The sequence below is a fragment of the Puma concolor genome, chromosome D4 (assembly GCF_028749965.1).
Source record: "Puma concolor isolate L17-30 chromosome D4, mPumCon1.1.hap2, whole genome shotgun sequence".
Classification (NCBI taxonomy): domain Eukaryota; kingdom Metazoa; phylum Chordata; class Mammalia; order Carnivora; family Felidae; genus Puma; species Puma concolor.
Genome location: NC_141679.1, coordinates 66,173,847 through 66,199,801, shown reverse-complemented (window position 1 = coordinate 66,199,801; position 25,955 = coordinate 66,173,847). Strand labels below are relative to the sequence as shown.

At 35.8% G+C, this 25,955-nt stretch overlaps 1 protein-coding gene across 2 annotated transcripts in view; it reads right to left on the bottom strand.

The window, feature by feature from the left end:
• Positions 1-25,955, bottom strand: part of SMC2 (structural maintenance of chromosomes 2) — a 68,799-nt gene that overhangs the window by 26,396 nt on the left and 16,448 nt on the right. For both annotated transcript variants that reach the window (XM_086683620.1, XM_025914984.2), the window contains exons 12-17: positions 18,777-18,894; positions 17,959-18,097; positions 17,484-17,603; positions 15,315-15,519; positions 5,706-5,841; positions 3,294-3,418 (exon numbers count right to left, since the gene is read on the bottom strand). In XM_086683620.1, the coding sequence (XP_086539746.1) occupies positions 3,294-3,418; positions 5,706-5,841; positions 15,315-15,519; positions 17,484-17,603; positions 17,959-18,097; positions 18,777-18,894 (843 nt within the window). The remainder of the gene's footprint in view (positions 1-3,293; positions 3,419-5,705; positions 5,842-15,314; positions 15,520-17,483; positions 17,604-17,958; positions 18,098-18,776; positions 18,895-25,955) is intronic.

The window sequence follows — 25,955 nt, the reverse complement described above, 5'->3', positions numbered from 1 at the left end:
GCCAACAAATTGGACAACCTAGAAGAAACAATAATTCCCAGAAATATACAACCTACGAAGACAATCATGAGAAATAGAAAATCTGAACAGACCAATTATTAACAAGGAGACGGAATCAGTAATCAAAAATCTCTGTTTAACAAACAAAAGTACAGGACCAGATGGCTTCACTGGTGAATTCACAGTCTCTCAAAGCACAGAAGAGGAGGGCACACTTCTAAACTCATTCTATTAAGGCCAGCATTACCCTGATACCAAAACCAGAGGACACCAAAGGAAAAAAGTTACTGCCTAATATCCCTGATGAACACAAACACAAAAATCTTCAACAGATACCAGCAAGCTGAATTAAAGAATACATTAAAAGGATGACACACCATGATCAAATGGGATTTATTTCAAAGATGCAAGGCTGGTTTAACATCTGCAACCAATGGGCTACACCACATTAACCAAATGAAGGATAAAAAGCATGTTCTCAATAGGTGCAGAAAAAGCTTAGACCAATTTCAACATCCATTTATGATAAAACTGAAGCCCACAGCTAACATCATACCCTATCTACAGTGAGAAGCTGAAAATTTTTCCTCTAAGATCAGAAACAAGTCAAGACTGACTCCATTTTTATTGAACATAGTCCTTAAGTCCTACTTAGAGCAATGTGGAAAAAAGAGGAAAAAAAAAAAAAAAAAGAGAAAGGCATCCAAATTCGAAAGGAGTAAAACTTTCTCTAGATGATCTATTATATATAGAAAACCCTAAAGATTCCACTAAAAAACTGTTAGAATAGACAAATTCTGTAAAGTTGCAGGATATGTAATCAATATAAAAAAATCTGTTGCATTTCTATACAATAATAACTATCAGAGAAAGTAAGAAAATAATCCTACTTATAATTACATCAAAAAGAATAAAATACCTAGGAATAAATTTAACCAAGAAGGTAGAAAGAACTGTACACATAAAGCTATAATGCACTTATTGATAAAACAAACTGAAAAAGACACAAATAAATGGAAAGATATTCAGTGCTCATGGACTGGAAGAATACTGTTAACATGTCCATACTATCCAAAGCAATCTACAGATCCGTTAAAAATCCCTATCAAAATTCTAATGGCATTTTTTCAGAAACAAACGAATCCTAAAATCTGTATGGAATAGCCAAAGCCATCTTAAGAATAACAAAGGCAGAGGCATCACACTCCTTATTTTAAATTATATTACAAAGCTATAGTAATCAAAACAGTATGGAATTGGCATTAAAAATAGACACACCAGGAGGGGTTGTGGGAGGGGGGATGGGCTAGATGGGTAGGGGCATTAAGGAATCTACTCCTGAAATCATTGTTGCACTATATGCTAACTAATTTGGATGTAAATTAAAAAAAAATAAAATGATAAAAAAAAAAAGACACACCAATCAATGGAACAAAACAGAGCCCAGAAATAAATTGTCATAAACCCATGCATGAATGGTCAAAGGAGCCAAGAACATACAATGAAGAAGGAACAGTTTCTTCAATTAATGGTGCTTAGAAAACTGGACAGCCACATGCCAAAGAATGCAACTGCACCATTATCTTATGCTACATATCAAAATTAACTCAATAGGTTAAAGACCTGAATGTAAGTCCTGAAACCATAAAACTCCTAGAAGAAAACATAAGTGATAAACTCCTTGACACTGGTCTTAACAGTGATTTTTTTTGGACTTCACACCAAAAGCAAACACAACAAAAGCAAAAATAACTGGGACAATTATCAAACTAAAAAGTTTCTGTAGAGCAACAAACTGAAAAGACAACATAATTAATGGGAGAAAATATTTGCAAATCATATCGATGAGAGGTTAACACCCAAAATATGTAAGAAACTCCTACAACTCAAAAGAAAAAGCCAAACAGTCTGATTAAAAAACGGGTAGCGTATCTGAATAGACCCTTTTCTACAGCAGATACATAGTCACCCAGTACATGAAAAGATGCTCAACATCACTAAGCATCAGGGAAATGCAAATCAAAATCACAATAAGATAGATACACGTTAGAAGGGCTATTATCAAAAAAAAAACAAATAACAAGTGTCAGAGATGATGTGGAGAAAAGGGAATCCCTCATGCACTGTTGGGAGGAATGCAAATTACTGCAGCAACTATGTTAAACAGTATGGAGGTTCCACAAAAAAATAAAAATAGATATGATGTAAAAGTTCTACTCCTGGGTATTTGAAGAAAACAAAAACAGTAACTCAAAAATATATACACACCACAATGTTCACTGCAGCATTATTTACAATAGCCAAGATATGGAAACAACTTAGGTAAGCATCTACTCATGGATAATGGGTAAAGAAAATGTGTGTGTATATATAATGGAATATTACTCAGCTATAAAAAAAGAATGAGATCTTGCCATTTGCAAAAACATGGATGGAACTCAAAGCCATTATACTAAATGAAAAAAAGAGAAAGATAAATACCATATAATATCACTTACATGTGGAATCTTAACCAATTAAAAAAATCTTAGTACAGAAAACAGATTGGTGGTTGCCAGAGATAGGGGGTAAACAAAATGGGTAAATTTTTTAAATTTTATAAAAAGGAAAGAAAATATTAGTGGGTAATAGGTAGGTGGATATTGTCCTATGGAATGAGAAAAACTAAAACTACCATATACAATTAAATTCTAATTAAAAGTGTAAGACAAGTTCTTAAAATGAGGGTTCTGTAGAAGCAGCTATAAATTGAATTAAACATTAAAAGTTTCTGTTTAACAAAAATACTATGAACAAAATTAAAAGACAAGCACATAAACCAAAAGATATTCATAATGCAGATAAGAGTTACGATTTCTTATAGATTATGAGAACAACAGAAACAAACCATAAGCAAGTCAATAGGAAAAATGGTTGAAAAGAAGTAGAATATTCACAGAAGTAGAAACCAAAAGGTCTGAGGAACAGATCAAATAGATTCTAGGCTTCCCCTGCAATATCTGCAGGTGAAAACAGTAATGTGCTACCTCTTTCTAACAATCACATTGGAGATATTTTAAAGACTTTCTAGAAAAGAAAGGATTTAGAGAACTGACAACTTTCATATGCCACTGGTGGAAATGTATACTGCTCCAAATGGGCAGAACTTGGCAATATAATAGTATCTAATAATTAAAATATTTAAGGTAACTAATTCAAATAAATATATAATAAAGATGAGATCTAAATATCTAAACAGATGATACTCTGTTTATCAGTATAAACAGAGGAAGCACAGAATGTTTTTATCTTACCAATGGTTTTTTTAAGGGCATCTAATTCTTCTTGTTGCTTGTGATAGGAGCTTTGCTGGAGCTTGGTTTGTAATAAATCTGCCTCCTCAGTTTTCATCTCCCACTGCTGTTTTAGTTGGCGATACCTTAGAAAAAGAGAAGTTTACAATAAATGGTCACAACTTTTCTGATATTTGAGACATGCATTCAAACAATAGGCTCTTGCCTAAAATAAACTCACATACAATATAAACAATTTTTTTATGTGTATTTATTTCTGAGACAGAGAAAGACAGAGCATGAGTGGGGAGGGGCACAGAGAGAGGGAGACACTGACTCCGAAGCAGGCTCCAGACTCTGAGCTGTCAGCAGAGCCCGACGTGGGGCTCGAACTCACAAACCATGCGATCATGACCTGAGCTGAAGTCGGTTGCTCAACCGACTGAGCCACGCAGGTGCCCCTCAATATAAACAATGTTAAGATGCCACTGATTACAAGAATAGTTTTGAAGACTCAGTTTTTGAGGAATCAAATTCAAGTCTGATTTGATCACCGAAGGTAAACGACTCTAAACGGCCAAGGCTGACAACTATTTACAGAAATATTAATTTTAGAAAGCACTAAATATAACCTTTAAATAAATAGGTTTCCTTAAAAACGGTCTCTTCTACTGAGCCTTACCAAGAAAAAAAACTCCAAACTCCACAACAGCTTCCCACAAGAATACACTAATATGCAACAATCACACAAAATTTCAAAAATCTGGTTATCAATTCCCATTTTCAAATACTAATAAAAAGTTCCCCCCAACATTCTGTAATGAGACTGATAGTTTTAAAAGACCTAGTACTGAACTAAACATTACATTGTGCTCTTCTTGCAAACCCTGTAATCTAGCCCATTTCTAGCTGCTTAATATTTTCTTTGGAAGGTATTTAGCTAATTCAGCCGCAGTGAAATATCAAGTTGTAATAAATTCACAAGGCAGCTTGACACTAGAAATTCATGAGGTCTGAGGAAAAAGGAAGCAACTTATAAAACATAAATACTCCCTTGAGTATTCTTGGCTGAGAATGCTTGACAGCAATTAAAACTGTAATTTTAAAGCCATTTTTCAATTCATTTAAAAATGGGGAGTATAGAAACTTGAAAAAAAAAAAAAGATAAAAGCTATTTTCCTGATATGGTCTGTGAAAGAATGGCTTTAGTTGATACTTCCACTCTCATATTTTTAAAAATCTATTTCCTTTCCTTAACCTCAATGCCACTATCAGTCCACAAGACAACTCTGCAAAATAAATGATCCAATACTACTGAATAAAGGTAACAGCACCAAGCCAAATGCCAGCTGCAAACTCATTGCCTTGCCAAAGTTTCCACAGATATTCACTTTTTGGTAATTTATGTTAAAGAAGGTAAAAGCAGGCTTTGTATGTATATATTTGAGAGTGGGCATTTTGATATAATGTCTATGTTGGAATGACCACTTTGACTAATTATGAGCATCTCTTCTATACATATAATATCCCAAAAAAGTCTTGGCAACATTCTAAGTTTTGATAATTTCAGAAGATGAATGTTTAAAATTTACAAAACCATATATATTTTGAAGTTTACTTATATATGATTTTTAACCTTTGTTCAGTATTGTGAATTCTGAATAAAATGTCTGATTTTAATTTTAACTCCTTTCCCATTTGTCATCTTTGGAGACTGTAGATTTGTGGCATTTTTCCTCTTAGAACTGTGTTACCTAACATGTTTTACCAATTTAACTTTGAAAGCAAGAAGAAGGAAGAGATTTATGTTTGGTTCGCTGCTGTATTCCCAGCTCCTACAAGAGTACTTGGCACTGACGTTAAGTGATGAAAAGATACATGAGGTAGCATGACGCCAATTAAAAAAAAAAAAAAATGTACCTGTACCATACACAAACAGAAGTAATACTGAAAGGTACACATACATATGCATACCCATACCCCTACAAAAGAAACACAGTAAGGAAACACTTCAACAGTGACTTTCTTACATGCCTCAGTAGGCAGCTCAGTGATCTTTAATAATGTATAGGATAGCCACGATGCTACTAAACTTAATGTTGGTATCTGATCAATGCTACATTGTGTATCATTTCAAATCAAAGACTCCAGTACCCTCTGGTATCAACATCCAGAGTATGGATTTCCCCACCAATCCCAGTAGAATGTTAACAGTATATCTCAACAGGGAAAGAAAAATATTTGGTTGATGTTTTTTCTTCCTTTTAATTAGCTTTCCCTAATTTCTTATAACAATGACATTCTTATCAGAAAAAGCTAACTGATAAAAGTCAGAAGTTGTATTTCTTTAGCTAAAATTCTTTCATCTTCTACCATGCAAATCTTTGACCAAAAAGAAACTTAAAAATACAACTTAATTCAACAAAGTCTTACTTTTCAGCTGTGTTTTTAAGACCTGCTAATTCCTCATCTAGAGCCTGTAGCTCATTCTCCTTAATTCTCAGCTCATCTTGAACACCTTTGAGTTCTTGAAACTTGGTTAAAATAGAAGCTGCCTGGGATCGAGCACCTGATTGAAGCAAATTGAAACAGACCTTAGTCATTAAGTTACCACATATTTAGTAAACAATAAAAAAATTTCTGAGAATTATACTTGAAAAGATTCAACAGCAAATCTTTTATAGTGAGCTTATGAAGATACAGATTTCAATGCATCATTGGAATCTCAGGACATACATACTTGATAAGAAATACTTCTAAGAAGATGTGATGGATTATTCATTCAAATAATCACTGCCCCTGCCTTCTAGGCCCACCCCTCCCAGGGCCACTAATCTCTCCGATAGTATCAGCTTAGCCACGTGATTGGCTCTGGCCAATGAAATGAAAAATGTGCCTTTTTTGAAAGTAAGCTTAAAAGACAGCACATAATTCATCATTTGTCTCCTCTCTCCCATGAGAAAAGCATGTTCACAGTAAGGGCTATTTTTCCTTCAGTCTGGGTCCCACAATAAGAATAACACTGAACAGAAATAACTGATCTACAGGTAAAGAAGCATAATTATTGAATGAACTTGTAAACCATTGGGATTTGGGGGCTATTTACCACCACATCATAACCTGGCCTGAACTTTGATATAGCAGAGGAAGCAGCTAAATTGGTTTCACTTTACAAACAACTGTGAATGTCTGACAATACTAGGTTACATTGGCAAGAATACTCTAGGTTTGATGGGAGAATACAAAAGTCAATTAGCGATGCTATTATGAGCACTTTGTTATTTGTTAATATGATAAAGAGTTGCATATTTGCCATTCCTAAGTAGGAACTTCAAGAACATCCAAATCAATGAAATCTAAAGTTTCTCCTATTTTAGATACTTAATATTTGATCTCTCTTTATCCTCCAATTGCAGATACTAATCCTCTTATTCTTTGTTGGCTATTGTTTTCTTGGCCTAGAAAGAAATTATGTCACTTAGTAGCTTAACAGTCATTATTCAGTCTCTTGGTTTGGTTAAAGGCACAAACTGTAAAAACAGACTACTTGATTTCAAATCCTGGGCTTTGCCACTTACCAGCAAGTTATTTCACTGCATACTGGAGATGACAGTAATATACTCCCCATATAGTTGCTATAAGGATGAAAAAGCACTGAGAATAGATCTTCATTAAAGGATAAAAATGTCCTCTATCTGCATTGCCCAGTTACCCATTAACTATTAATGGTCACTGGGTCCTTGAAATGTGACTAGTACAATCGAGGTTATTATTTTTATTTATCTTATTTAAATGTAAACAGCCATGTATGGCTACTGTACTGGACAGCACAGTCTTACAGTGTTGCCTGGTACTAAGTACTATTCAGTCTGTTATTACTCGACCACTCAACATAGATCTGCAAATTCAATGTGACACACATAAGAAGAATATGATCATTATCTTATTCTCAAGGGTAGATTTAATTTTTTCTTTTACTTTTGAAAGGAGAAGTGGCATACAAAAATTAGAAGTTAGTGTTTCCTGATGAAGTGGGCAAAGTAAAAATGTACTGAATAAAAAAATTTCCCAGTGGCTAGAATATCCTAATAGGGCAAAATGCAAGAAAAACAAAATAAAAACAAAACAGGAACAGACTACATGAGAAGAACAGAAGAAAGTAATACTATTGATTACTAAGCTGTGAGCTCCTTGAGGGCTATGACACTTGATAATTTCTCAGTATTATTAAGTAGCTGTGACACAGCAGGTATTCAAAAGAAAACCCAATCCTTAAATTAGGAATAGAACTCTGGATTAAGTCATTCCAAACCCACACTTTCCTATTTTAAAAACAAAACAACAAAAACCCCCATCCTATTTACCACACAGAATTTTGAGGACAAAATGATATAAAACCTACCTTCAAGATTTGTGGGGAAGATGGAAGCAGAGTAGGAAGACCCTAGGCTCACCTCGGCCCCTGAATCAAATCAAATCACCTGAAATACCCCAGAAATTGACCTGAACTGCAGAAGAAACTCCACAAGGAAAGGCAGAGAAGAGACCACATCAAAGAAGGCAGGAAGTGTAGAGACACAGTTTGGGAGAGAAACAGATTGCGGCCACTGTGGTGGGGTGGGAGCTGCAGTCACAGAGACGCACGAGCACATAGGGGAGGCCATGCAGAGAATACAAATCCCTGTAGCAATTGGCTTCAAAAGAAAGAGGGACCAAATTTTGTGAGTTGTGGCAACCAGTGGGGATTAAAACCTGGAGTTCTAAAGGTCAGCATGCTTGGCTATGGGAAAGCCCCAAGGGTACTGGAGCCCCTCTTTGGAGACACAGTGGGGCAAACAGCCTGCTACAAACAGTATGGTAACTGCTTTCTGAAGAGCATCTGGGGCACATGGTGGGGAAGCTGTGAGCTCATCTGGAAGCTTGTCCCAGAGAGGCAGCATTCACAGAGAGATCCCTTTAGGACAAAGAACTAGCAGGTGCCATTTCCCTCCCTGCTCCTCAGCATAAACACAGGGCCATCTGTGGAAACCAATACGGCACAGACACTTGCTACCTAACATGCTTATACCAAGTTCCATGTCCCATGCTCAGGTAGATGCACCCTTCCCAGTCATGCTTGCCTCAAGTCCCATCACTGTAGGCTCCTACCCCCAAAAGACCAGTCCAACCCTTGCCAACACATATCTCCAGACATAGGAGTTTAAAATTTTTTTTAATGTTTGTTTATTATTGAGAGACAGACACAGAGCTTCAGCAGGGGAGGGGTAGAGAGAGGGAAGACACAATCTGAAATAGGCTCCAAGCTCTGAGCTGTCAGCACAGAGCCCGACACGGGGCTCGAACTCAGAACGGAGATCATGACCTGAGCCGAAGTCGGTCGCCCAACCAACTGAGCCACCCAGGTGCCCCTCCAAACCTATGATTTTATGCAGCCTCGACTCCACTGGCAATAGGTCTCATTTCACAAGGAGACTAGAGCATACCTAGTTAATAAAATGCTTCACATTCAGGCCAGAGACCAAACACTGCCCATGACAGGCAAAAAGAGCTGCTGTAGACCACTGGCCTGAAGGATAAAGAGGCCAGTACACAACAGCAGAACGTACACAGGACACACTGTAGATACTCCCAGAAACTCCAAGCCTGGAGAACAGGGGATGCTATACTCCAGGGAACTCTTTTCCATCAGGCCATTACCATTAAGAACAGAAGATGTAGCTGACTTTCCTAACACATGGAAACAGGTAGAGACTTAGACAAAATGAGAAGACATAGGAATTTATCCTAAATGAAAGAACATGACAATGCCACAGCCAGAGATCCAAACAAAACACATACAAGTAACATGACTGATAGAAAACTTAAAGTAATAATCATAAAGATATTGCACTTGAGAAAAAAGTGGAAGACATCAGTGAGACCCTTAATACAGAGATAAAAAGAACCAATCAGTGATGAAGAGTGCAACAGATGAGATTACAAACACCCATGATGCAATGGAAGAGAAACAAATTAATTACCTAGAAGACAGAGAGGTGGAAAATAATCAAACTGAACAGAAGTGAGATAAAAGAATTATTCAAAAAGTGAGTATACTAAGGGAACTCAGTGACCCCATCAAATGTAATATTATTTGAATGGTAGGGATCCCAAAAGAATAAGACAGAGAAAAGGGGGCAGAAATTTTGAAGAAATAATACCTGAAGACTTCACTAATCTGGGGAAGGAAACATGTCTACTTCCAAGAGACACAGAGAACCCCCAACAGAATCCACAAAAGCAGATTCACACAAAGATATATTGTAATTAAAATGTCAACATGTAGTGATAAACAATTTTAAAAAGGAGCAAGACAAAAAATGACAGTAACATACAAGGGAAACCCCATAAGGCTATCTAGCAGAAACTTTGCAGGCCAGAAGGGAGTGGCCTAACACACTAAAAGTGCTGAATGGGAAAAATAGGCAGCCAAGATTACTTTATGAAGCAAGGCTATCATTCAGAATAGAAGGAAAAATAGTTTCCCAGAGAAACAAAAATGAAAGGAGCTCATGACCACTAAACCAGACCTGCAGGAAACTGACTGGAAAGGAAAGACCAAAAGTGACCATATGTAAGCGGGAGACACAGAAGTTACAAAAATAAGTATTTCTGTAGAAAATCAGTCAAAGAATTCACAAAATACAAAGATGTAAAATGTGACACTAACCTAAAAGGTGGGGAGGAGAGCAGTAAAGAATGGGTTCAAACTTAAGCAAATCACATAACATAGACTGCTATATGCAAACGACGTTATATACAAATCTAATGGTATCCAAATAGAAAAGTAGAAATAGACATGCAAAGGATAAAGAACAAGGAATGCAAATATAGCACTAAAGAAAACCAGCACACCATGAAAGAGGAGAAAGCATGAGGGAAAAACTTCAGAAACAAAACGACAATAAGTACCTACGTGTCAATATTTACTTTGAATGTAAATGGACTAAACGCTCCAATCAAAAGACATAGGGGGACAGAATGCAAAAAAGACCCAACTATATGCTGCCTACAAGAGACACATTTCAGGGGCACCTGGGTGGCTCAGTCAGTTAAGCATCTGACTTGGGCTCAGGTCATGATATCACGGTTCTTGAGTTCAAGCCCCATGTTGGACTCTGTGCTGACAGCATGGGGCCTGGAGCCTGCTTCAGATTCTTGTCTCCCTCTCTCTCTCTCTCTCTCTCTCTCTCTGCCCCTCCCCCACTCAGCCTCTGTCTCTCTCTCTCTCTCTCTCTCTCAAAAATAAACATTTAAAAAAAAAAAAAAGAGAGAGACACATTTCAGACCTAAAAACACCTGAAGGTTGAAAATGAGAGAACGGAGAGACATTTATCATGTAAATGGATGTCAAAAGAAAGCTTAAGTAGACATATTTATATCAGACAAAATAGATTTTAAAACAAAGACTGTAACGAGAGACAAAGAGGGACACTATATAATAAGAAAAGCAACTATCCAACAAGAAGACATAACAATTTTAAATATTTATGCACCCAACATGAGAATACACAAATATAAAAAATAGTTAATAACAACATAAAGGAATTAATCAATAGTCATACGATAATAGTAGGGGATTTTAACACCCCACTAATGTCAATGGAAAGATCAAAAAATCCACAAGGAAACAGTGGCTTTGAATGACACACTGGATCAGATGGATTTAACAAATATATTTAGAACATTCCATCCTAAATAGCAGAATACACATTCATTTCAGGTACAAATGGAAAATTCTCCAGAACAGATCACATATTAGGCCACAAATGAAGTCTCAACAAATTCAAAAAGACTTAAGTCATATCATGCATCTTTTCTGACCACAATGCTATGAAACTAGAAATCAACCACAAGAAAAAGTCTAGAAAGAACAATAAATATATGGAAGATTAAAACATGCTACTAAATTATGAATGGGTCAGCCGAGAAATCAAGGAAGAAATCCTAAAATACATGGAAACAAATGAAAATGAAAACAGTCCAAAACCTTTGGGATGCAGCAAAAGCAGCTCTAAGAGGAAGTTTAGGGCAATACAGGCCAACTTCAAGAAGCAAAAAAAAAAAAAAAAAAAAAAAAAAATCTCAAACAACTATATCTAAAGGAGCTAAAGAAAGAAAAAACAGAACCCCAAAACAGCAGAAGGGAGAAAATAAATATTAGAGCAAAAATAAACGATATAGAAATTAAAAGAACAAAACAGATAAATGGTTCCTTAAAAAGATGAACAAAATTGATAAATCTTCAGTCAGAACCATGAAATAACAGAGAAAAAGGACTCAAATAAAATTACAAATGAAAGATGAGAAATAATAACCAACCTCACAGAAACACAAACAACTGTAAGAGAATATTAGGGACTATATGCCAACAAATTGGACAATGCAGAAGAAACAGATAAATTCCTAGGAACATATAACTTATCAAAACTGAAACTGGAAGAAATAAAAAATTTGAACAGACTGATTACAAGCAAGAAGACTGAATCAGTAATATAAAAATTCCCAAAGAGCAAAGGTCTAGGACAAAGTGGCTTATTCTACCAAACATTTAAAGACGAGTTAATACCTACATTTCTCAAGCTATTCTGAAAGTAGAAAAGGAAGGAAAACTTCCAAATTCATTTTACAAGGCCAGCATTAACCTGATACAAAAACCAGATAAAGGTACTAGAAAAAAAAAAAAAAAAGACATCTACAGGCCACTATCTCTGATGAACATATATATAAAAATCCCCAACAAAATACTAGCAAATCGAATCCAACAATACATGAAAAAAGTTATTGACCATAATCAAATTAATCAATGTGATCCATCATCAAGAGAAAGGATAAAAATCATATGATCACTTCAACAGATGCAGAAAAAGCATTTGACAAAGTACAACATCCATTCATGATAAAAGCCCTCAACAAAGTAGGTTTAGAGGGAACATACTTCAACATAATAAAGGCCATATATGAAATACCCACAGCTGATATAATATCCAATGGGAAAACAGATTTTACTATAAGATCTAGAACAAGATAAGAATGCCTACTCTCACTACTTTTATTTAACATAGCACTGGCAGTCCTAGCTCAGGCAATTAGGCAACAAAAAGAAATAAAAGGTATCCAAATTGGTAAGGAGGTGGTAAAACTTTCACTATTTACAGATAACATGATACTATATATAGAAAACCCTAAAACTCCACCAAAAAACTATTAGAACCGATCAGGGAATTGAGTAAAGATGCAGGATACAAAATCAATGTGCAGAAATATGCTGCACTTTCTATATACTAATAATGAAGCAGCAGAAAGAGAAATGAACAATCCTACCAAAAACAGAAAATACCTAGAAATAAACTTAGCCAAGGGGGTGAAACATCTGTACTCTGAACACTATAACACTGATGAAAGAAACTGAAGATGATACAAAGAAAGATATTCCATGCTCATGGACTGGAAAAAATATTATTAAAATGTCTATACTACCCAAAGTAATCTACACTTTTAATGCAATCCATTTTCCACAGTACTAAAACAAAGAATCCTAAAATTTATATGGAACCACAAAAGACCCCAAATAACCAAAGCAATCTTGAAAAAGAAAAGCAAAGCTGGAGGTATCAGCTTCAAGTTAGATTACAAAGCTGTAGGAATGGAAATAGTATGGTACCAGCACAAAAACAGATACCTAGATCAATGGAAAAGAACAGAAAGCCCAGAAATAAACCCACAACTATATGGTCAATTAATCTTTGACAAAGAAGGTAAGAATATCTAATGGGAAAAAGACAGTCTCTTCAGCAAATGGCATTGGGCAAACTGGTCAGCTACATGGAAAAAACAACAACAAAAACAACAAAAAAAACTAGACCACTTTCTTATATCATGCACAAAAATAAACTCAAAATGAACTAAAGACAGAGCTGAGACCCGAAACCATAAAAACCCAGGAAGAGAGGACAGGCAGTGATGTCAATGACATAGGTCATAGCAACATCTTTCTACATACGTCTCCTGAGGCAAAGGAAAGCACTACATGAAAATAAAAAGCTTCTGCACAGTGAACAAAACAATCAGCAAAACTGAAAGAGAATCTACAGAAGATATTTGTACCTGACATATCTGATGAAGGATTAGTATCCAAAATATAAAGAATTGACAAAACTTGACTCAAAAAACAAAAAAATCCAACTAAAAAGTGGGCAGAAGACATGAAGAGACATTTCTCCAAAGAAACACAAATGGCCAAAAGACACATGAAAAGAGGCTCATCAAAATCACTCAACATCAGGGAAATGTAAATCAAAACTACAATGAGGTATCACCTCACATCTGTCAAAATGGCTACAATAAAACACAGGAGACAAGTGTGGTAGAGGATGTGGAGAAATAGGAACTCTCTTGCACTGTTGGTGGGAATGTACACTGGTGCAGTCACTGTGGAAAACAGTACAGAGGTTCCTCAAAAGGTTAAAAATGGAACCACCCTATCATCCATCCATTGCACTACTGGTGCGATTTTGGTGTTTACCAAAAATACACAAAAACACTAACTCAAAGGGATACATGCACCCATAAGTTTATTGCAGCTTTATTTACAATATCCAAATTATGTAACCAGCCCTACGTGTCTGTCAACTGATGAATGGATAAAGAAGAGGTGGTGTGTGTGTACATGTACATATGTATATATATACATATATATATAGACATAATATTCAATCATAAAATAGGAAATCTTGCCATTTTCAAGGACATGGATGGACTGAGAAAGTATAATGCTAAGTGAAATAAGTCAGTCAGAGAAAGAAAAATACCATACAATTTCACTCATATATGCAATTTAAGGAACAAAGGAAAAAAGAGAGAGAAGCCAAGAAACAGACTCGTAACTATAGAGAACTGATAGCTACCAGATGGAAGGTTGGTAGGGTGATAGGTGAAATAGGTGACAGGGATTATTAAGGAGTGTACTTGTTGGGATGAGCACTGAGTGATGTATGAAATTGTTGGATCACTAAATTGTACACCTGAAATTAATATAACACACTATGTTAACTACGCTAAAATTAAATTTAATAAAAAAAAACTTATATAATCAATAGAGCATGATCATTTTTCTTTTAATACATTTAGTACTGAGTATTTTTTTGGTATTACTCTTGTCTTCTAGGCTTTCTTTTTGTTGCTGTTTATCTCATACCTTGTGTATCTTGTTAATATTTTACTTTTACCTTTTTGTTCATCATTTAGTTTTAAGCCCAAAAGTAAATAAAGCCAAAAAAACCACAATCAACCTTAAAAGTAAATAAACAGAAAGTCAAATCCATAGATCTTTGCACTTCAATACAAGATTTTCAAGTCACTAGAAAACGAGTATGCTTAATAACTGTTTTCTACTTCTACTTTTTATAATCGTACCTATCTCATAGATAAGCTATTGAAACGTTAAATGAATTAATGGCATGGTTCCTGGAGTATCATAAGTTATCAATAAACATACAGAGGAAACCATAGTAGTGGTTCAACATTAGCTCTGTAATCCAACTGAGTTAAAATACTAGCTCTAACACTATTTGCCACTGAGTGAATTACTAAACTTTTCTCATTTAATTCCCTAAAAAAAATGGGGAAAAAAACTACTTTATAAAATAGTTGTAAGGAATGAGAAAAAAGAGCAAATATGTATATCAGGGTGCCTGGGTGGCTCAGTCAGTTGAGTGTCTGACTTTGGCTCAAGTCATCATACTGTGGTTTGTGAGTTCGAACCCCACATTGGGCTCTGTGTAGACAGCTCGGAGCCTGGAGCCTGCTTTAGATTCTGTGTCTCCCTCTCTGTTGCTCACCAACTCATGCCCTGTCTCAATCTCTCTCTCTCTCAAAAATGAATAAACGTTAAAAAAAATTTTTTTAGAAAAAAAAAGCAAATTGTAAAGCACCTGGCATAATATGAATTAAATAAATGTTAACTATTTTTATTTTTTGTAAAAAAACAAACACATAACGTACCTCCACTCAATGTTCCATGAGGATCAAATACATCACCTCCTAGAGTAACAGTTCTGGTCATTATCCTTTTATCAAAGGCCACTTTTTTTGCATTATCCATATTATTACAAACAAATGTTGTTCCAAAGACAAATTCCATTGCTTTCTGAAGTTCTGGTTTGTATTCAACAAGGGAAAGAGCTACATGAACATTGTTAGGGCCAACCTATGGAAAAACAACAGATCTATCACAGTAAATACGACTCCTTTCTTTTCAAATATTATTTTATAAAACAGAAGTGCTATACTAGAAATTTAAGTAATACTTAACTGAACACTATAATTCCTTTTGAACTTTCTAAAATGCTATGGAAAACTCAAGAGTTTTAGAACAAATTTCAAGTTTAAACACTAAAAGTTCTACAGCTACATAAAATATTTAGCTAAGGCACCAGGCATTATGAGAGTGTCTATTAAGCAAGAGCCAGTACCAAGTTTCTAAATTCAAAATGGACTATGGACACATTCTCTTAATTAAAATACAACAGTTGCTTGGGGCGTCTGGGTGGCTCAGTCAGTTAAGCGTCCGATTTTGGCTCAGGTCATGATCTCGTGGCTTGTGAGCTTGAGCCCTGCATCAGGCTCTGTGCTGACAGCTCAGAGCCTGAAGCCTGCTTCCGATTCTGTCTCCCTCTCTCTGCTCCTCCCCTGTTCATGCTGTCTCTCTCTCTCTCAATCAATCAATCAATCAATCAATCAATAAATATTAAAAAAATTTAAATACAGCTGTTGCTGGATCAACCCAATTTTATAAAATGTTTTATTTCAACTATTAGTAATTTGGCTGGTCCACAGTGAATACTTTTTCATTCAAATTAAACATGCTAGGGCAAACAGACCGACAAAAACACATGCTAGGGCAGCCACCTACCAACTACCAAAGTAAAAACACAACTAACAATTGCAAGAGTCAAAAAAAATTTTTTTTAATTCTTCTTTTTTTTTTTAATCCAACTGCCTCTTCTCAACCTTTGTTTATAATATTTTCTTCTGCTCATCTTTTTAAAATAACTAAGCATTCTTTAAGGAGCTTAGTAGTAGCAAGAGAAATCAAAATGAAGGCAGCTGTTTAACAAATGTTCAGCATTGTTCTCTGACACAGCAGCTACCGTTAAAAAGGTCTAAGAGATCTGAATATAAGTATTTTTGCCGTTACCTGAAATCCCAATTTACTACTTACACTCGGACTTGTCCGAAAGCTGAAATAACTTCCAAAACCTTCCAGACCCATTGGTAATTTTTTAAAGTAAATGAAGTACTAACTAGAACACCACCTTTTAATTACTCTGCACTCATTTTCCTTCTCCTAATAGTATACGTATCAATACAACTGTATTTTGAAATAATTTTCATTGAAGGCTTCTCAACATCAGCAAGAACACTGAGTATACATTTAGTATCTTAAATACAAATGCATTTCTAGGTTTCCTAACTGCCATTTCAACTGATGCTCAATAAAAAAATGGGATCACTGCTGAACATTAGGATTGGCTTCATGTTATTACCTACAGTCACACAACCATAACCAAATGTATGGTCTTGTACTCCTTTGGGGGGAGGGGGGGTTGTGTCTGTTTTTGTTTTTGTTTTTTAACTAATAGCAATACCACTTTAGGTCCACCTTAGCACCTGACTGGGTATCCCAGTTCCTGCCTTTGTATGTCCAGAGGTTGGAAGGCAATGTAGAGATACTTTAATAGAGAAGCATCTCTGCAAGACTGATGGACACCTTCCAAAACCATTGTCACTGTGGGCACTTTGTGCCTGACAGGAAAAAAAAAAAAACAAAAAACTGAAGAATTCTGGTATTTATAAGCTTTGTATATCTAACAACTCAGAGATCAGAAATTTAATGTTATCATGTGATAGTCATGTGACCTCACTTAAGGTTTAAAGACATTTTAACATTACAACTCTGAAATATCAAAGGGAGTTTGTCTTCCCCCATTTCTATTCTCTTTCTATCTAATTTCACATAAGCCAACTCTTACTTTTTTTTGTAGCTTAACTATTTGAAGTATGGTAACAATACAACTTTATGGTTCCATATATGATTATGTCCCTCAAGTTAATGTCCCCTAACTAAATAAACCAAGTAAGATGTACATAAAACATATAAATAAGACTTACAAGATTCTGTGCGACCCTCAGAGTTTCCGGAGCAATACATCTGGCTGAAATTTTATTCAGTGGAATTATAGTGTATCGACGCTTCAATTCCCCCTTTTCTAGTAGCTTTTTTCCAGTCACCTAAAACATTGTGCATTTGAAATAAAGAAAATATTAATGACAGAAAATATTCAGATGGAAAGAGTACAAGTTTAGGAATCCACAATTAAATATTTAGTCCTACCATCCTAAACAATCAAAAGTCTAAGACTGATAATAAGCATTCTGGGCTCCTGAATAAGCATGTGACTTCTTTGGGAATACAGTTAATCAAATACGATATAATCAGTAATAAAATAAAAGTCATTAACTGAATTACTGTACTTATAAACCTTAGGAACAGCTTAAAACATAAAGAAAGTACTCCACTGTAGAAACTCATGATTTTTCCAGCTAAAGAGCAATTGTAAATTTTCTTTCATTATAATTAATTTACCTCTGTGTCTACTACAACATTGTAGAGCCTTTCCCCAGCCACCAATTCTAAAGCTGTCGTTGCAGAAGTATCTTTCACACTAATCAGAGAAGCTACAAGTCCTTTCACACAATTTCTATTCCAGTTCTTCTCTGGATCCCTAAAATACAACACATGACAAAAAATTAATGTGAAACAATAAAACAGATTAAGTTATATTTTACTAGTCAAGAGCTCTTTCTGACAACACATTCAATCGAAAGAGAAGCATATACAGTTTTAAGAAAAACAAATTTTTAAATGTTCCAGATGACTAGTCAGCTATTGCTTTAAGTCAATCAAAAACTCTTTCAGTATATATTGTTTTCAACGTAGCAAAAATAATGTTGATGTTCTTTTTAACACATTACTTTGAGTATTCCATAAAAAAAAACCCATGTAGCAAAACAAATTGTAAAATGCTAATGTAGATATTTACAGAAACTGTGGACTAAATTTCCCTCATTTTGATCTTAAGAATTCCCCTGCCAACATCTGAAACGTTTCAATAAACATCTAAGAAAAAAATACCAATTAAGGAAAAGCAACTTATAATATTTTTCATACAAAAATCGTAATGTTAACAAAATTTTCGGACTGCCTTCCAGCTTAAATGAAAATATATCTTGGTTAACATTTCAATAAATGTTTAGGGAAAAAAATCCCAATTAAGGAAAAGCAGCTTACAATACTTTCATACAAAAAACTTGATGTAAATGAAATTTTCACTGTCTTCCAAGCTTAAATAAAAATATATCTTGGCTATTGCTACATTAAAAATTTAGGTTTAAATCTCTTACCTGTAGGCAAATTGAATATTGGGAAATCTGGCTAAGAGAGCTTCATATGTTTCTTTCAATCTACTGATATCACGAGATAACTGCCTGCGCTTTTCCAGAAGTCCTTCCTCTTTGTTTTCTGAATAGTAAATTACAAGTAAATTGAAACAAAGTTTTAAAAATACAAATATTCTGTTTTAAAGAAACTATCAGTTTTGGAAACCTCTATTTCCAAAGCATTCCTAGAAGCAAAATACAAATTTCTGGCATCAAATAAAAAGCATGCTTAACATGAGGAGTCAAGTAGACAATACTACCAACAAATAACAGTAACTTTCACTCTAAGAAACAATATATGAATTGAATAACCACTAATGTGGAAATAAATAACATTTTGGGAATTCTCTAGTGGCACTTCAGTAACTGAAGCAGGAAACTGTCAGTAGTAAATTTTCACAACTTCAAAGAGCTAGAAAGATGATGGAATAGGAGAATCCCGACTTCACCAAGTCCCACAGATGCTACCAGATAACACCTACATAAGTGTAAACAACCCAAAATCGCCCAAACACTGGCACAACAGACTCTCCACAGCTAAATGTAGAGAAGAGGCCACAAGGAAGAGGGTAGGAAGGACAGAGATAGAGTCAGGAGCCAAACAGAACTGCAGGAATGCCAATGGCAGGAAAGGACACCAAGGGCACAAACAGAAGAAATGGACCTTCAGTCACACCAGGCACCCCAAGCACAAGGAACCCATAAGGGGAAGACAAATCCCCATAACATTTGCCTCTGAAAACCAGAGGGGCATAACTTCACAAGTTCTTATCATTAGCAGGGCTTAACTCCTGGCACTTTAAAAATCAGTAGGGTCAGCTCTAAGAGAGCCAAGAAATTGAGAGGAAACTAACTCCTCACCCTTAAAAAGACAGCACAACAAACAGCCCCGCAGATGTATAGCATTTAACAGTAGCAGTTCGAAAAACGCCTGGAATATACTGGTGGGAGATTTGTGTATTAATCTCAAAGAATGTGCTGGAGGGGCAGGAATCCTTGAGAGACTTCTCCAGGAACAAAAGAACTGGCAGGCACCATTTCCTTCTTTAGTCCCTCGGCCTAGACACACAGACACTTGCAGGAAACAGCACAGCTCTCTATCTAGCTTTGCTAACAATGTGCCTCAACCCCATGTTATAAAACTGTCCCCTCTAGTCAGACCTCTGTTCCAGGTCCCCTCCCACAACAGACCTGTGCAAACCTTGATAATTCTGCTGCCCCACCCCACTTTCGGCTGTGGACCTACCACTTCCAATATGCCCTGGGTTGGAATTCATCCAAACCAGTGCTATAAGCCAGGCAGGGTACAAGTAGCCCTGACAGGGGACCTGTACCACTCCAAAATAACAGCTACACTGTGGAGAAGAGAGGATAATTACACATATCAGTCCTACTGCAGCCCTAGCAGTGGGCTACAATCAGATATCTGGTTTGACTGTAGGCCTCACCCACCCAAGAAACTTTCTCAGGGTACAACAAAGGGAAAGCAAGAAACACTTCCATGCTACCGCATCTCTGGCAAACACTTGATCTGACTCAACTCAAGCCCACAATGGCTCCAGACTGGCCCTCTTAACAACACAGGGACCAAATCCTGTCCAAGACAGGCAAACAGAAACATTCCAGATGACTGGACTGAAAGCAAAAACAGCTTAGTCACAATACTAAGGTACATGCATTACACATAGGAGATACAGCTAAAGCATCAGGTTCTAGTGCACAACAGACATTGCATTGCAGGGCACTACAGGAACTCTTCTTCATAAGGTCATTACTTTCAAGAGCAGGAGACATAACTAGTATTCCTAACATGTAGAAATAGACACACAGAGTTAGACAAAATGGACAAGAGAATATATCCCAAAGGAAAGAGAAGGTAAAACCACAGCAAAAGAGCTGAATGAAATGGAGATGAGTAATATGTCTGATAGAGAATTTAAAGAAATGGTAAAGATACTCACTGGACTTAAGAGTGAACAAAGAGAGAAAACATAGAAAAGAACCAATCAGAGATGAAGACCTCAATAAGTGAAATTAAAAATACACTAGATAGCACAAATAGCACACAAGAGGAATCTGACAAATGAATGGATCAGCAACCTAGAGGACAGGGTAACAGAAAACAATCAGGCTGAACAGGTGGTAGAAAAACATAATAAAAAATGAAAACAGATTTGGGGAGCTCTGCAATACCAACAAGTGTAATAACTTTCCCTTTATAAAGATCCTGGAAGAAAAAGAGGGGCTGAAAATTTGAAGAAATAATAGCTGAAAACTTCCCAAATCTAGGTAAGAAGAAAGAAATCCAGATCCAACAGGCACAGAGACCCTCAAACAAAATCAACCCAAGGAAGCCCACAGTGAGACACATGGTAATTAAAATGGCAAAAAACAGTGATATATGGAACATTTTCAAAGCAATTAAGAGAAGATAGTTACAAACAAAGAAAACCTCATAAGGCTATCAGCTGATTTTTCAGCGGAAACTTTGCAAGCCAGAAGGGAGTAGCAGGATACATTCAAATGCTGAAAGAAAAAAAAAAACCTGTAGCCAAGATTATTGTAGGCTATCATTCAGAAGAAAGAGACAAAGAGTTTTCTAGATGAACAACAGTTTAAAGAATTCATGACCACTAAACCAGTCCTACGAGAAATGTTAAAGGAGACTCTGAGTGGAAAAGACCATAAGCAGAAATAAGAAAAATAAGAAGTACAGAAGCAGTAAAACGAAGTATACCTATAATGTGGGGGTTGGGGTAAGAGGAGTAAACAACAGGTTCAAACTTAAGCGACTATCAACTTAACACAGACTGCTATGTGACTAAGATGTTATATACAAACCCAATGGTAACCACGAATCAAAAGCCAGTAATAGATATGCAAAGAATAAAGACATGGAAGCCAAGTATATTCCAAAAAAAAAAAAAAAAGCCAGCAAGCCATGAGAGAAGAGCAAGAGAAGAAGGGAACAGAGAACTATAAAAACAAGTAACAAATTGGCAATAAGTATAGACCTATCAATTATTACTTTGAAAGTAAATGGACTGAATTCTCTAGTCAAAATATACAGGGTAATAAAATGGATAAAAAAACAAGAGTGCTGCCTACAGAGACTAATTTCAGACCTAAAGACACATGCAGATTGAGAGTGAAGGGATAGAAAAGCATTTATCATCCAAAAAGTGAACAGAAACAAAGAAGGGTGCTATATAAGCGATCAAACAAGAAGATATATCAGTGATAAATATTTATGCATCCAACATGGAAACATCCAAATACATAAAGCAGCTAATAGCAAACATAAAGGAAACTAACTGATTGTAATACAATAATGGTAGGGGATGTTAACACCCCACTTACATCAATGGATAGATCATCCAAACAAAAAGTCAACAAGGAAACAGTGGCTCTGAATGACACACTGGAGCAGATAGATCCAATAGATATTATTCAGAACATTCTATCCTAAAATAGCAGTATATACATTCTTTTCAAATAAGTGCACATGGAATATATTCAGAAGAGATCACAAATTAGGCCACAAAAGAAGTCTCAATTCAAACAGATGAAAGTCCTACCATGCAACTTTTCCAACCACAGCACTTAAGAAACTAGAAATCAACCACAAGAATAAGTCTGAAAAAAAAAAAAAAAAAAAAAAGAATAAGTCTGGACAAATATATGAAGGATAAAAACATGCCACTAAATAATGAATGGGTCAACCAAGAAAATGCATAAATGAAAACATAATGGTCCAAAATCTTTGGAATGCAGCAAAAGCATTTCTTTTTTTAAAATTTTTTTTTTCAACGTTTTTTATTTATTTTTGGGACAGAGAGAGACAGAGCATGAACGGGGGAGGGGCAGAGAGAGAGGGAGACACAGAATCGGAAACAGGCTCCAGGCTCCGAGCCATCAGCCCAGGGCCTGACGCGGGGCTCGAACTCACGGACCGCGAGATCGTGACCTGGCTGAAGTCGGACGCTCAACCGACTGCGCCACCCAGGCGCCCCGAGCAAAAGCATTTCTAAGAGGGAAGTTTACAGCAATACAGGCCTACCTCAAGAAGCAAAAAACATTTCGAAGGATCTAACCTTATACCTAAAGGAGCTTTGAACAAACAAAACCCAATACCAGCAGAAGAAAGGAAATAATAAAGATTACAGCAGAAACAAATGAAATAGAAACTACAAGAACAGTAGAACAGACAAAAGGAACCAGGAGTTAGTTTTCTGAAAAGATCAACAAAATTGACAAACCTTTAGAAAGATTCAGCAAGAAAAACGATTCATGAGTTTGAGCCTGTATCAGGCTCTGTGCTGATAGCTCAGTGCCTGGAGCCTGCTTTGGATTCTGTGTCTGCCTCTCTCTGCCCCTCCCCCACTCATGCTCTGTCTCTCTCTCTCTCTCAAAAATTTAAAAAAATTAAAAAAAAAAAAAAAAAAAAGATGGGGCGCCTGGGTGGCTCAGTCAGTTAAGCGTCCGACTTCAGCTCAGGTCATGATCTCACAGCCTGTGAGCTCCGCGTCAGGGTCTATGCTGACAGCTCAGAGCCTGGAGCCTGCTTCGGATTCTGTGTCTCTCTCTCTCTCTGCCCCTCCCCTGCTCATGCTCTGTCTCTGCCTCAAAAATAAATAAAAACATTAAAAAAAAAATTTTTTTTTTAAAGAAAATTTGAACAGGCTGACTACCATCAATGAAATTGAATCAGTAATCAAAAAAACTCCCAACAAACCAAAGTCCAGGACCAGATGGCTTCACAGGCAAATTCTACCTTCTCTTAAACAAAAGTTAATACCTATTCTTCTCAAACTATTCCAAAAATAGAAAAGAAAAACTTGCAAATCTCCTCCTAAGAGGCCGGCATTGCTTTGTTACAAAACAAGATAAAGACACTAAAAAAAACCAAAACCAAAACAAAAACACTACAGGCCAGTATCTCTAATGAATACAGATGCAAATATTCTCAACAAAATTTTAGCAAACTGAACCCAACAATATGTTAAAAAAAATCACTCACATCAAGTGGGATTTATTCCTGAGTTGCAAAGAACATTAAATATTCACAAATCAGTGAACTTAGCACATTACATCAACACGATAAAGGATAAAAACCATATAATCATTTCAGTAGATGCAGAAAAAGCATTTCACAAAGTACAACATCCATTCATGATAAAAGCCCTCATCAAAGTAGGTTTATAGGGTATATACCTCAACATAAAAAGACCTTATATGAACAACCCATAGCTATCATATTAAATGGGGAAAAACAGCTTCTCCTCTAAGATCAGGAACTAGACAAGGATGCCCACTCTCATCACTTTTATGCAACATAGTACTGTAAGTCCTAGTCACAGCAATCAGGCAACAAAAAGAAATAAAGGCATTCAAATTGGTAAGAAAGAAGTAAAAGTTTCACTATTTGCAGATGACATGATACCATATATAAAAAACATTAAACACTCCCTCAAAAATCTTCTAGAACTGATCAAAGAATTCACTAAGGTTGCAGAATACAAAAATCAATACGCAGAAATCCGTTGCATTTCCATATACTAGTAACAAAGTAACAGAGAAATTAAGAAAACAATCCCATTTACAGGTGCACCGAAAGTAATAAAATACCTAGGTATAAATTTAACCAAGGTGGTGAAACACCTGTACTCTTAAAACTATAAAACACTGATTAAAGAAAACTGAAGATGAATGGAAAGATATTCCATGCTCATAGACAAGAATAAAAATAACATTAAAATCTCCATACTACCCAAAAGCAATCTACAGTTTTAATGCAATACCTATTAGAATACCAACAGAACTACAACAAACAATCCTAAAATTTGCATGGAACCACAAAAGACCCTGAATAGTGAAAGCAATCTTGAAAAAGAACAAAACAGGGAATATCATAATCCCAAATTTCAAGACACACTTCAAAGGCACAGTAATCCAAACAGTATGTACAGGCACAAAAACAGACATACAGATCAACAGAAGACAGAGCCCAGAGACCCATGGTTATATGGTCAACTAATCTTCAACAAAGGAGGAAAGCATATGCAATATAAAAGACAGTCTCTTCAAAAAATGGTGTAGGGAAAACTGGACAGCTATACGAAAAGAACGAAACTGGACACTTTCTTAGACCCTATACAAAAATAAACTCAAAATAGATTAAGGACCTAAATGTGAGACCTGAAACCATAGAAGTTCTGGAAGAGAGCACAGGCAGTAATTTCTCCAACACAGGCAATGGCAACATTTTTCTAGTCTCCCGAGGCATGGGAAACAAGTAAAAATAAACTTGGGAGTACATCAAAATAAAAAGCTTCTGCACAGCACAGGAAACAAATGATAAAACTGAAAGACAACCTATGGAATGGGAGAAGATATCTGCAAATGACATATCCGGTACAGGGTTAGTATCCAAAATATACAAAGAACTTATACAACTCAACACCATAAAAACAAATAATCCAATTAAAAATGGGCAGAAGACATGAAAAGAGATATCTCTAATGAGGACATACAGATGTTCAATAAACACATGCTCAACATGAAAAGAGATATATCTAATGAGGACATACAGATGTTCAATAAAAAGATGCTCAACATCACTAATCACCAGGGAAATGCAAATCAAAACCACAATGAGTTATCACCTCATACCTGTGAAAATAGCTAAAATCAAAACCAGAAGAAACAAGTGCTGACAAGGATATGTAGAAAGAGGAACCTTCATGCACTGTTTATGGGCATACAGAGTGGTGCTGTCACTGTGGAAAGGAGTATGGAGGTTCCTCAAAAAATTACAAATAGAATTACCATACAATCCAGCAATTCCACTACTGGGTTTTTACCCAAAGAATATTAAAACATCAATTTGAAAAAATATAAACATCCTGTGTTTATTGCAGCATTATTTGCAATAGCCAAATTATGGAAGCAGCCCACATGTCTATCAATAGATGAATGGATAAAGATGTGCTATACATATACAATGGAATATTACGCAGCCACAAAGAATGAAATCGTATCATTTGCAATGTTGGATGGATCTAGAGATTACAATCCTAAATTAAATAAATCAGTCAGAAAAAGACAATTACGATATGATTTTACTCACATGTAGAATTCAAG